The sequence below is a fragment of the Varanus komodoensis genome, unplaced genomic scaffold, assembly GCF_004798865.1.
Source record: "Varanus komodoensis strain SLA01 unplaced genomic scaffold, ASM479886v1 scaffold15, whole genome shotgun sequence".
Lineage (NCBI taxonomy): Eukaryota > Metazoa > Chordata > Lepidosauria > Squamata > Varanidae > Varanus > Varanus komodoensis.
The window spans coordinates 9,800,167-9,812,854 of record NW_025335440.1 but is presented as its reverse complement, the minus strand read 5'-3'; the positions used below and the strand labels follow the sequence as shown (position 1 = coordinate 9,812,854).

General features: G+C 43.3%; 1 protein-coding gene across 1 annotated transcript in view; it reads right to left on the bottom strand.

Moving 5' to 3' along the window:
- Positions 1 to 208: 208 nt before the first annotated feature.
- LOC123020812 (sodium channel protein type 5 subunit alpha-like) overlaps positions 209 to 12,688 on the bottom strand; it is a 47,267-nt gene continuing 34,787 nt past the window's right edge. Inside the window, exons 19-25 of the mRNA XM_044424996.1 lie at positions 10,266 to 10,439; positions 8,282 to 8,503; positions 6,447 to 6,503; positions 5,339 to 5,480; positions 4,120 to 4,220; positions 3,723 to 3,993; positions 209 to 2,203 (exon numbers count right to left, since the gene is read on the bottom strand). Of these exons, the coding sequence (XP_044280931.1) occupies positions 1,077 to 2,203; positions 3,723 to 3,993; positions 4,120 to 4,220; positions 5,339 to 5,480; positions 6,447 to 6,503; positions 8,282 to 8,503; positions 10,266 to 10,439 (2,094 nt within the window). The 3' untranslated portion in view covers positions 209 to 1,076. The remainder of the gene's footprint in view (positions 2,204 to 3,722; positions 3,994 to 4,119; positions 4,221 to 5,338; positions 5,481 to 6,446; positions 6,504 to 8,281; positions 8,504 to 10,265; positions 10,440 to 12,688) is intronic.

Sequence of the window (12,688 nt, the reverse complement as noted above, 5' to 3'; positions counted from 1 at the left end):
CTTTTTAAGTTTAAATGCTTTGTGATTAAGCATCTGCTAGATGGGGAAGCCTGGATATTGGGCTTCAAACAACAACTTCCACAATAGACTCCCCAACCATTTTGCATTAGAACAGCAAAAAAAAAAAAAAAAACCTAGAAAATCCAATCTTACTTTTATTTAAGTGTTATAGTTTGTGAAACTATTTATATCACATGCATGAGGCAGGTACATCTGTGTGTTCACTTAGCAACATATATACATATGCACCATGTTGATGTAACTCCACTTCTTATATTAAAGCTAAGTGTGGATTTGAAACCAGTCTCTTAAGAGATATGCAATGCATTCTTGCATAGACACTATAACAATGATTCCCACATAATCATTACAAGAACAATTATATTATGTTCCTGTGTGAACATTTATCAGAGCCATGTTATGGCTTAATATGAGATGTTTAATACAAGCTCACCTGAATTCACAGGAAGGCTCCCCACACACACCAGTTGGATTGGCCAACTATGCCTAATCTTGCTACTGGTGCATCTTTAAGAAAGATTTGAAAGGCTTGGCTCCCAGCAGACCTTGCACTGGTGGCCTAAGGGAAGCCACACAGGGGTCTAGTCTGCATCACTAGCAAGCTCTCAACAGAAAAGTGAACAGGAGAGGAACCAGACCTGCCAGACCTGGTCAAGGGATAGACCTTGGTCCCTACAAAACCTTCCAGGTGAGGTCTGCTAGTTTGAACAATTAGGAGAACAGATTTTGCTAGCTGCTTATCTCCTTTATCTTACCCCCAGCTGCAAAGGAGTTAGAGCTAACTTTCTTGTTCTCAAGCTATACCAATAGTAACCAAAGGGCCCAGGCTAGGATGTTTGAGACATGCTAAAACCCATATGTTCATAAAGTTAAGTTCTCAAAAAAGTTCTCAAAAATATTTTCCCATTAATAATAATTGATGACTGTCTACTTCAATCTTTAGTCCTTTGTGAAGCTTTAAGAAGGATATGCAAGGTGTCAGAAAGCTGGGTTGTGAAACATTTTAGTAAACTGCAGTCGTCTATTTCCCGAAAAACCTTGGTGTGACAAGGAAATCAGTGAATGTCCTTATTGGGAATGCCATCAGTTGTACCTGTGACTTTACTATAAGGAGGAGGAATGCATGCAGAAGACTGGCTCAGGGACGTAATGGACAGGCTGTCTTCATTTTCACTCAGCCCAAACTCGGAGGCATTTTCCTCTTCAGGAAGGAGCACCAAGGAGCTATTCCCTACAGCCTCCTGGATGACTTTTCCCCCTGAGCATTGGAGATAATGCCTGAAAGCCCTCTGAATAACTATAGCGGCTTCAACTTGCTTCCGCATGGGAGTTGTTACTATAGGTTGACAGAAAATCTTCCCTGGATATTTTTCCTCGATCTCAGTTTCCAGTGAGTCCATTTCCCCAGCCTCTCCCAGCACCCTTTTGGTAAAAGCAAACAAAATATCCAAGCAGTGGATCTTGTTTCCATCAACCATCGGAAGGTCCATTGTCATCAACTGTTGTTTGTTTGGTTTGGGGATACGTAACGGTTCTGTCAGAGAATCGGCAAAGTCCGAAAGCGCTAAATAAGAAATAAACTGAGTTGCTTGGGGATCAAACTTTGCCCAGACATCGTAAAAAATGTCAAAATCATCCTCACCAAGAGGCTCAGTGCTTTCTTCCGTGGCCACATTCAAGTTCTCTATGATGACAGCAATGTACATGTTGACAACAATGAGGAAGGATATAACAATGTACGTAACAAAATAAGCAATTGCTACACCCCGGTTTACACAGGAACCACTGGGTGATCTGGCAGGTAAATTAGCAGCGCAGGTCTGATTCAGGCTTAGCATCGGATAGAGAAGCTCGTCCCAGCCGGCAGAGGTGGTGATCTGGAAGAGGCAGAGCATGCTGCTACCGAAGGTCTGGAAGTTGAACATGTCGTCAATACCGCTCTTCCAACTAGCACAGGCCAAGTTAGTCATGCCGAAAATAGCATAAATAAACATGATGAGAAAAAGGAGCAGCCCGATGTTGGTGAGGGCAGGGAGGGACATCAGCAGCGCAAACAGCAGGGTCCGGAGCCCTCGGGCCCCTCTGATGAGTCGCAGCAGGCGGCTGACCCGGGCCACTCGAATGATCCTCAGGATTGTAGGGGGCACATTGAAGATTCTTTGAAACTGTTCGGCAGCACAACCTGTTAAATCGTGTGAAAAATCCATGAACAATGCAACTTCCACTTTAAGCTAAAATTAGTTTGCACTTAACCACTATCATTGGAATAGTCTAAAGTAGCTCATATTTTAATAGTTATTAAGAACTACTACTACTCTTTATAAATGCAGTGAAGGGAAGAGGAGAAGGAATGGGCCAAGTGAAGAAAAGGAAACCAAAATGACAAATGGGCTAGAACAAGTCCCCTACAAAAGTTACATGCGGGGGGGGGGGGATCTTGAGCTTAGAAAAAAGGCAAGTAAGGGGAAACACCTGCTCACTAGGCAGAGGCAGCACTGGGATACATTGCATACCAGCTGAGCCTCACTTTCCTCCTCCACACCCGTGGGAAATCCACCCCTCAAATGCTGGCTTTGAGGTTCTCACTTTGCCGGCTATGTGGGAGGACACCCCAAAATTAGAATTCTAACTTCCACCTCAGAGCATTTCTCCAAAGTTGGAGCTGGGACTCCAAAATTTCCTATTATCTAGACAGTATGCAGAAGCTATAAGACTCAGCCCCCCGGCTGGTATGTTTAAATTCAGTATCTTTGCGCTGTATCAACACTCTTATGCTAGCAATGCCACTGATGGGTACCTTTCGCTACGGATAGCCAAAGCCTGGTCAAGCTTTGCCCAAAATTGTAAACACTGATTTACTTCATTCTTTGATATAGACGGTTTATGGGAATCGGGCCCTTGATTCCACTTCCCACCCTCATGATCAGTTCTACCAAAGCAGACTGCTCTAATGACTTGGCAGAGGCCAGGTGGAGCCTGGTGCAACCATGCTAGCGACTGCCAGGCTGCAGCAGAGGAAAGGAGGTGGCTTGTGGGTCCTGATATACTGCAGCTGAGCCTGGGTGGAGGTCAGCAGGCTCTGGCATTGAAAGCCATTAGTGTCTACCTATCTACTGGTGGAAACAATGCTGTTCTTCCTGCCCTAGTGTTTTCTACCTTCATTTTCCATGCAATAAACTTTCCTCCTAGGCTCTGCTCCTGGACTGTGATATCTAACCAACTGACCTGTGCCTTCTATCTCAACCACTTCTGCCTTAGCCTGATCCCATGGATCCGTGCGCTTGCCTGTACTTCACCTTTTGCTTATGATCTGGATTGTGCCTGCCTTAGCCTGAGCCACACTGGACTGAAACCTGTGTGCTCAGACATTGGACTGATTCCTGGTTAGCCTTTCACTAAGGGTCTGCTGCAGCCAGGACAATGGCACCTATAGCACTGAGTGCTCAGTTTCACAAAGACACAGCGTCCAATTCAAAAAGTGCATCTACAAGAAGAACCCCACCCCCATGGCAGATTCCCATTGCTGGACTTGGTTCCCTGCCTCTCAGGCCTATAATTCTACATTCTTGTGATCAGACAGATAGAATATAGGAAGGAAGGAAACTTCCAAGGCATGCAGGGCCCAACCTCACCTTGCACCTTTTAGCATTGACAAGAAATTACACAGTTGCATATGATCTATTTTTTTTTCTTTTACTTACTAACTATTGAAAGAATCACGACCGCAAAATCAAATATGTTCCAGTTGTCTTTTAAGTAATATAGCCTCAAAGCCAATATTTTCATGATGCATTCTCCAGTAAAGATACCGACAAAAGCAAAATTGATTTTTTCAAGAAGATGCTTGGCTTCCGGCCCTTGGCCTTCATATTCCACAGCCATGATCACCACATTTAACAAAATGAGAGCTATAATGAAAAGATCAAATGCTTGCTTGCTTATGATGTCGAAACAGAATCCTTGGTACTTGTTCTGTGATAAAGGAAAGAAAGAAAGAGTACAAGTACAAGAGTACGCCTTGTATTAATGTCTTTCAAATTCAGTATTTAATTCAGAACAATAATCAAGGAAAGGCAGTTCTGCCTGCAACTGTCTTACCAGTGGCCGTGGAATGGTCTTGTGTGGTTTTTTGGCACCAAGTTTCTTCAAGGCATTGTAATATTTCTTCTGTTCCTCTGACAAAAAAATGAGTTTGTCACCTAGGTATAACACAATGCAACTTCAATGAAATTTAAATGTATCTATCTGCCCAAAGATACTGGTTTGCATCCAGTGGGGATGCTCCATCAGTCAACAGCAGCATTTGGCAGATGCAGTTTCCTCTTCCCTCTGGAGCGTCAGGGGATCTGTTGTATAAGTGGACTTCCACTCATGCAAGGCACTGAGCACAAGCCACTGACTTCCTGTTTGGGACACTTGCATTGATTTATGCAAAACCAATGAAGTACTTTCCAACCATAAATGGGCACTAACAGGGAAAACTCTTAACAAAAGTCTTTGCTTTGAAAGTCACAGGGTTAGACTCTGTGTGCTGAGGACAGCTAGCCTTCTTTAGGTAAGTTTTCGTTGAAATAGAAACAATTTCATAATGTTTGTATGGCCAGATGGATTATTTCAGGGAACCAGACTGGTAGGGTACCATAATTGCAACAGAACAGAATGAACCAGAGTGTTTCCATTTCCAAGGTCGATACTCCGTAATTCCTTTCAGAATACGCTCCCTAAAGCCATTTCTGTTGGGGGGTTTTTTCCTTATACACACTCATACCAACAAGCTGCAAGTTCAGAAGTGTGTGGGGATCTCCAATTTTTTGTTTTTGCTGCAGCTCAAGGTTGCTATAGCTGAGGGCCCCACAGATCTGTCCCCCGCAAGGGCTGCATGGGCTGTGGATCTGGAAGATCCAAACCTGCCAGTGCCATGCTCCTGCAATGCCCTGCTTCAAGACCTTTTGCCAGCAGCTCTCCATCTGCTGAGTCTTCCATTGGCAGAACAGGGCTCTAGGGGCAGATGGAGCTCCCTTACTGGCAAACCTCCCATCCCCCCACTGAAGGGGTCCCTACACCCAATTCTACCCTCCTCCAGCAAGTTAGTTCTGGGGTTAGGCTTACACTTGGTGTACTTCATAAAATCAGGACAGAATTAAGTGAAGTGCTGATTGTCGCTTACTCTCTGCCTTATTCCTCCCTAGGAATGAAGCCAGCTGCAATCTGTGGCGGTTCTGAACCCAGAGACTGCACAAATCCCACCCAGATACCAGAAACAATTTGTGGAAGAGAAAGTGTAACTGATGTGTTTATGTCTATCCATGATGAGTACATATCTTTTTCCTTTGTTGGTTAAAATTGTCAATAACAACTCCAATGAAGAGATTCAGCATGAAGAATGATCCAAATATGATGAAGACCACAAAATAAATATATGCAGCTACATTATTTTCAAAACATGGCTCTAAACCGTCCTGGAGTAAAACACAAAAGAAAGAAAGACATCGTTAAAGAGGAACAGAGGACCTGCTGATTCGTAATTTCAAAGAATTCTCATGGCTCTGTTTTGGACCCTGTTTCTTTTGGTGGGGGGTGAGGCTGTGAATTGGGAAGGTGGGAAAGTATTATCCCTGGAAGTGCCCCTGGTCATCCCCACTGCCCTGGAAGCTCCAATGCAAAAGCTGCTAACATGGGGCACACGGTCAAGTGACCATCCTTCTCCAAGGATTCCAGCACAGCTGCACCCGTGCCTCTCTGCCAGCAGAATGAACAACTATGCAAGCAGGCAAGACTCTTCAGCCAAAGAGCAGAGCCAAACACTCCAGCGGAACAGCAACGCTATGTGTGGCTCTGCCCAAGCAGTGGTTGCTAATTCCATGGCTCCTTGGCCTCAGCTTCCTGGTTCCAGATGCTAACTGGCACTGCTTGGACTTCATCTGAATGCAACTGGACCACCCATTTGCCTGCCTGGTCTTTGTGGTCCTTTGCTGTGTTTGACATTTCCTCATTGAGCCCTGAAACTCGCTTGTCATGGCCTTCCTAACCCAGACTTAAAGGAAGATCATAAGAAGGGCCATGCAAAAGGTCCATCTGGTCCAGCATGTGACATGGCCAGATCGTTACTTCATCAAGACTCGAAAATGTGGCTGTCCCCAAAAGGGCAGCAGAGCTAGAATGAGTCGCCCCCATGGATGTGGCTGGAGCCCTTTGGCTCAGATTTCTCCCAAAGCATTTTAAAAACCTAAGCTGAAAAGTTACAAGGTGGGAGCCATTTGACATTTATTTGGGCAAAGAATGGAAAATCAGCGCAAAACATAGTACGAAGCCGTTTGTGCTCATCATATAGTTGCAACAGACACAACTTAGTGGCATAAACCCTCCCAAAATATGCAGCAAAACATCTCAAAGAGAAGTACCGGTAATTCATTTTCATAGCTTACGTTATGTTGAGCATCTACTGCAGCATACATAATACCCATCCAACCTTTAAATGTAGCCTGGATAAAAAATACATAGATAAATAAATAGTAAATCAAGTTATTAAAAGGTTCTTTAAATGATGTTTCTTATTTTGCTTGACAGAGGGAGATGCAGATGCCAAGCTGGAGGGAAGAAAAGGTCACAGGTGTAGCAGCAGGACTTGTGTTTTTCACAAGTCTGCCCCCTAGATGTATACAAATGGGGTAGATGTTTGATTTTCATGGCCAGAGCGGTTCAGAATAGCTTGGCTTAACCCTCCACATTATATCTCCAAATGCTCTGCCATCCCAAACACTTGTCTTCCCAGCCAGACTCACTCCATCATCTCTACCAGGCTGGGGTCCAGAGGGAACACTTAAAGTGAGAGAGCATGGGAAATTAAGTTGGGAGAGCATTCAGATCTGCCTATACGAAACAGATCTTGTATTTTTATATGGAAACTACACACAAACAATGAATATCATCTCTAGTTTGATTTATGGTACTTCACATGCTTAAAGAACAAATTCAGAGAGAGAGAGACCCTTTGGCCTTAATTATACCAGCATTTATGCAAGGCAACTAGGCTATCTTTTAATTTAGGATCAGGGCATCTAAGATGCAAGCATGAATTTCATGCTGCCATTCAAGTTCACCACAACAAATGCTGGCATATTTGGATCAGCATAATGTAAATATTTTCTTTCAGGCTTTCCTCCACGAGGCGATTCATTCACCGCATCTACCTTTTATTTTGTTGCAGAACTGAGATGCACTACATAAGGAGCTTTGGTTTCCTGCCTTTCCGCTACATAAACTCTAGCTGGCACCATACTCTTCTGACCCAATAGCCTTGATGGCTGATGTTCCATGAGAGGGGACACTTGGAAGAATGGAGAATCCCCGTGTCACACCTATTCCATACAGGCAATGTGGTCCTGGATTGCGATACCCGAAACATGGGTTTGCTTCAAACTGCCAGGGCCTAGATGCCACTGAACTAGGAATGTGTGAGGAATCTGCCTGGCGGTGGGAATCCATCAGCAGCGTTCCCGACAAGCACCAGGACTTGTGGGGGGCTTACCAAGAATCGTGCAAGCAGTGCTCTTCTCGCACACCAGGAGGAGCACCCTTGAGTAGCTGCAACGGGAAGGTGGGTCACAAGGGGCTAACCAGGAAATCGCCAGGAGCACCCACCACTGCAGTGACTGCAACGGGCAGTGAAGCAGAACGGTAGCAAGAGACTCGCCAGGAGAGCAGCCCCCTGGGCAAGCAGTGTCCCTCTTCCACGCCTTTTGGGTGGCTGCGGCTAATGCAGAAGAATGCCGGCGGCTATGCAACCGGCAGTCTGCGAGTGGATACAGAGTTCCTCTCAGCTCGGCTCACTTTGGCAGACTGGGCTGAACACAAGAGGGAGCCCATGGTTGCTTGGAAGGACAGGTTTCAATACAGTTCATCCCCACCACCACTGCTAAACTGCACACTTTTCAAATAGCTTTAATATATCAAAATATTTCAGCTACAGCTCAAGTTCATATATAAATATTCAGTTTTGTTTTCTAATTTCATTTTTCTTTCAATATTCTCGATAATGGGTAATGCTGGGTTTAGGAACTTTAGAAAAGTCAAGGTGTAAGATAATGAACTCAGAAAGCTGTCGCTTAATACACATGAAGTTTAAGGCTACTTTGGTACTTGCTTTTAAACTCTCCCTGGAAACTTAATTCACAAAGCAAATGCTGCCTCTCCTTTCAGCTTTGCACATGAAATGCTGCACCATTTTCCTTCCAAAGAACTGATGTGTAACTGGACTTACCACCTGTAAGAGAGCTAAATACCCCATCCAAACATTATCAAAGTTGACATTAATCGTTTCCCATTCAGTGCAATTGGTACCCGGAGCAGGTGTGGAGCAGCTCCTAAATTTGCCTCCAAACATGTGCATTCCTAGGATGCTAAATGGAAGCCAAAGGACAATGCAGACAAGCAGCACATTCCCGATGGAAGGGACAGCACCGGTGAGGGCATTTACCACGACCTTAAATAACAACATGAAAGGCGAGATCAGCGATTCAGTGTACGGAACAGACTGACCAACAGCTATGAGGAATGGTAACTCCCCAGACATGCAGCATGACAAGCAAGCAATTTGGTAAACGTGTGGTGATTTCAGAATTTCACTATGGATGGATCTCAGAGCTGGGCAGGGAAGGAAGTGGACAGGAGGAAATGGATGCATTTGAAATATGGTGCTGCAGGAAAGCTTTGCGAATACTCTGAACTGACAGAAAGACAAGCAAGGGGGTCCTGACTGGGTTTTGCCAGCATTTTTTCCTGCAGGTCTAGCAGTATGGAGGGGTTTTATTGTTTAATTGTAAAAATAAGGTTGAAAATTGTGTTTTATGGTTTAAATCAATATTGTATGTTATTAGTTATTGTTCACTGTTCAGAGAGCTTCAGTTATTGGTAGTATAGAAATTAAATAAATAGCTGGATCAAACCAAACCAGAACTTGATTTGAGCCAGTGTGGTGTAGTGGTTCAGAGCATGGATTTGGGACTCAGGCAAACTGGGTTCTAGTCCCTGCTCAGCCAAGGAGCCCACTGGTTGTCTTTGGCCCATCATGGACTCCCAGCCCAACCTACCTCACAGGGCTGTTGTTGTGGGGATAAGACTGAGAGCAGCAGGAGGAGAATGATAGAAGCTGCTATTGCTGGGTTGGCAGAGGACCCAATAAAAGGGGAGACAGTCTCACAGAGAAACTGCTGACAAACATTATGACCAGATTTCACTCGCCATAGAAAGGCCCCCTGTGACCTGGCTCTTTTATTCCGGCCAGAGGTCAGGCTATGTGTGTGCCAAAACAGGACCTTGCAGATCGCCAGAACCATGTAGAACAGCATCGGTGAGAAAAGAAGCAGAAAAGTGGGGAGGGCGTAGAGAACCTAACAGATAGTCCTAACAGAGGTCTCATTCACAGAGAATTCTCTAAACTCTATGTATTCAGTAAATGTGTTTGTATTAAGTTATATGTGTTTCTATGTCTAGACAGAATCCAGAGCAGTAAACAAGCAAAAGATAAAATAATAACACTTCATTTAAAAACATGATAACCTTAGAACGATGGCTAGTCACCAGGGAAGGCATCCCAAAACAAAGATGGAATAAACACAAAAATGGAAACAGGAAAGGGAGGCCTGAGCAAAATATTTGGGCCCAATGTCGTCTTGCCCTGAGGCTTAGCGGTGAGTTTTTGTGTAGTGATATAATCTGCATATAAAATTAATTTTACCTTTGGGCTTAATCATTGGGATTATTGTTATAAAGCTAAAGAGGCAGAAAACCTGGTACCTTTATTCCTTTAAATCTAGACAATGCTCGAAGGGGTCTTAGGGCCCTTAGAGTTCTGAGAGATTTTGTGGAGATATTACTGTTACACAGATCTCTTTCCTTTGGTGTAACTGCTTCCACAGGAAAGGAAATCTGTAAAATGGAAGAAAAATACTGGCTGTTGACTTATAAACATACACTTGGAGCCATGAATTTCAAAGATTATCTTCCAGAAAACCTTTCCATGCAAACGTGTTTGCTAAGGAACGTCCTGCTGTGGAAGCACTGAAAGTTATTGATGATTCCCCCTGCCCCCCCCCCTTCAACCCTCCATCTATTACCTTCTTTGCGTCAGAGGTCAATGATACTGGCTTTGATTTTTATTATATGGATCACTGAGGAGGAAATCACTTTGCAGAATTCTACACCATAGCAGAATGCAGTACAAGAAGATTGTGCATGATACTTACACATACTATAAAGAAATCCAGCCAACACCAGCCACTGGTGAAATACTTCTTGAAGCCATAAGCTACCCATTTCAGAAGCATTTCCAGGAAAAAGATGAAGAAAAAGAATTTATCTGCATACTGCAGTATGGCTTTTATGGTTTTTTTCTTCTCTAGATGAATATCTTCAAAGATCTAGAATTTCAGAAATCAGATATAATTTAGCATTCTGTAATAGCACCCTATAAATATGTAGCAGGTGGTAAGGATCTGACCCCATTTATTAAGTATCCCTGGGGATTCCCTCCATCTGACTAACATTTAGGAAGGAAGCCCTTTATGGTCCTGCTCCTGGAATATGTGGCAGAACTAATCCATTAAGTGTTAACGGTCCAGATACACACAGACACATATCTATTTGATGCTGAAGTGCAGTCCACAGGGTCGATGGAAAGCGGTCCCCTGACCACCCAAAGCCCACCTTCCCTGCATTAAGCTATAGTCTACATTTATAACACTTTGATTTGAATTATTTAGCAAGGCATAAGGAAGATTCCTAAACTTATGGCAGGGGCATGACTACTCCTTGTCTGTGCTGCTTATACCTGGGTTTGTGATTCTAGCTGTAGTCATCCCCTGCTAGGAGCCCACCTGTCATGGGCCAGCCCATTCCTCCTTATTCTGAGAACTAAAGTCTTTATTGTGTTAGAAATCTTTTGCATCTTCTTGGTGATACAACAAAAGACATTAGAAGAGTTAGAAGAATGGACATTAAGGAAATACAGCTTAATGACCATTCTAAACGAAATGCCTCTCTTCTCTTTCAAACTGAAAGTTGTTAGCCTGCTTTCAAGATGGGCTGCTGAGCTAATTGCTGGGAACAGCTGGCATTTCTTAATTAGTCCAGCCCCTTAATCTGACAATGCATGATTGGCTTGATGAGGTTAAATCTGCCCCTCCCAGTCTCAGTTCACTCCCGAGAATTTCCTCCCAGCTAGAAATTGTCTGGTTCTCAGTAACTTCTTGTCTTATCTCTGGGTCCAATTGCCTGGACATTTCAGCTGTAGATTCCAACCCCCACTGCTTTTTCTCATTCTAAATCAGAATATACCTTCAACAAACTTTGAAAACTACAATATTTCAGGAATGGGCCCAATCCCAACAGCACCTGAAAGCCTGCAGGAAGGAAAACCCTAGTGATGAATTTAGGGATGTCAGAGAAACCAGCAATTAGAATGCACTCAGATATTTCAAAGCCACATGGCCTTGTGGACAGATTTTAATCAATACATGGATGGCAAAAGGAAAGAGACCTGACAGTCTGTGAAATACAAATGGAACAGATTTAACAAAATCCTTTTATCCCAAGATGATTAACCCAAATGCATTAGCCTAGTGAGGTACTCTCTGGAAATAACTAACATAAGAGACATCTTTGTTACCTAAACAATAAATTGACTAGATTATGTATTGAAGAATGAACTTGCTAGGAGAAAGCAACAGGGAGTTTACACCGGCCTGATTGTATCATGCAACATGTTCTATGAAACTTGATGGAAACCATGCTAAATGGACGTTCCAAAGGAGAAAGCTGTGCGTGATATGATTCCCATACATGGGGTTGTTTACCAGAAGGATCCTTCTTTCAGAATAGCAGATGTCAATGAGGACAGCTAGAATTTGGCTAGTAACTGTAAAATCACTAAACACTCACTCCTTGCTTTCCATGATCACAGACTTGCTTTTCATTGATCACAGCTTGTAACTGGAGTTCTGGCCATCTCTGTGGCAACAGACGTTAAAGGCTAGATTTGCTTGGGTTCACAGGTCAGGGCCATATAGATGAACTTCCTGTGAGTTTGTTTGCTTTTGCTGTGTTTGTATGAAGTGGAATCGAAATAAACTAACCACTTTCCAAATTTGTTTCTTAAGATCAGAATGAAAGTGCTTTATTGTTTTACCACTTGAGTTTCTGCATCATTAGGGGGGTTTTCATTCATGGGGTTGCCATTAGTCAGAGATGACTTGATGGCACAGAATGATAAAAACAGTTCTTAATCAGCAGCACTATAATGATAAAAACAGTTCTTAATCAGCAGCACTACCTGATGTGCAAGTCCAAAGACTATCCTCAGAGTGGATTAACTGTTCTTTCTACTTTGTAAAGTATACAAAAATACATGTTAAAAAAGATGACATCTTTGCTATTCATACTTAAATTTTATTGGTTGATATCAAAAGAACTAGTTAAGAGATACCCAAAGGCGTGTCCAGTGTCATTTCTGAAAGGCCCGTCTGTTTCAAAAGCGGTTTGCAGTGTGATGTGAAAGCCGTTTCTTCGGAAAGCATAAGCCTGAAGTGAAGACTCCTTGTGCATCGTGCCAAACTAGCTGCATGGTTCTTTGGGTCCTTGCTCTAACCAAGACACTTCTACTATTACTAAT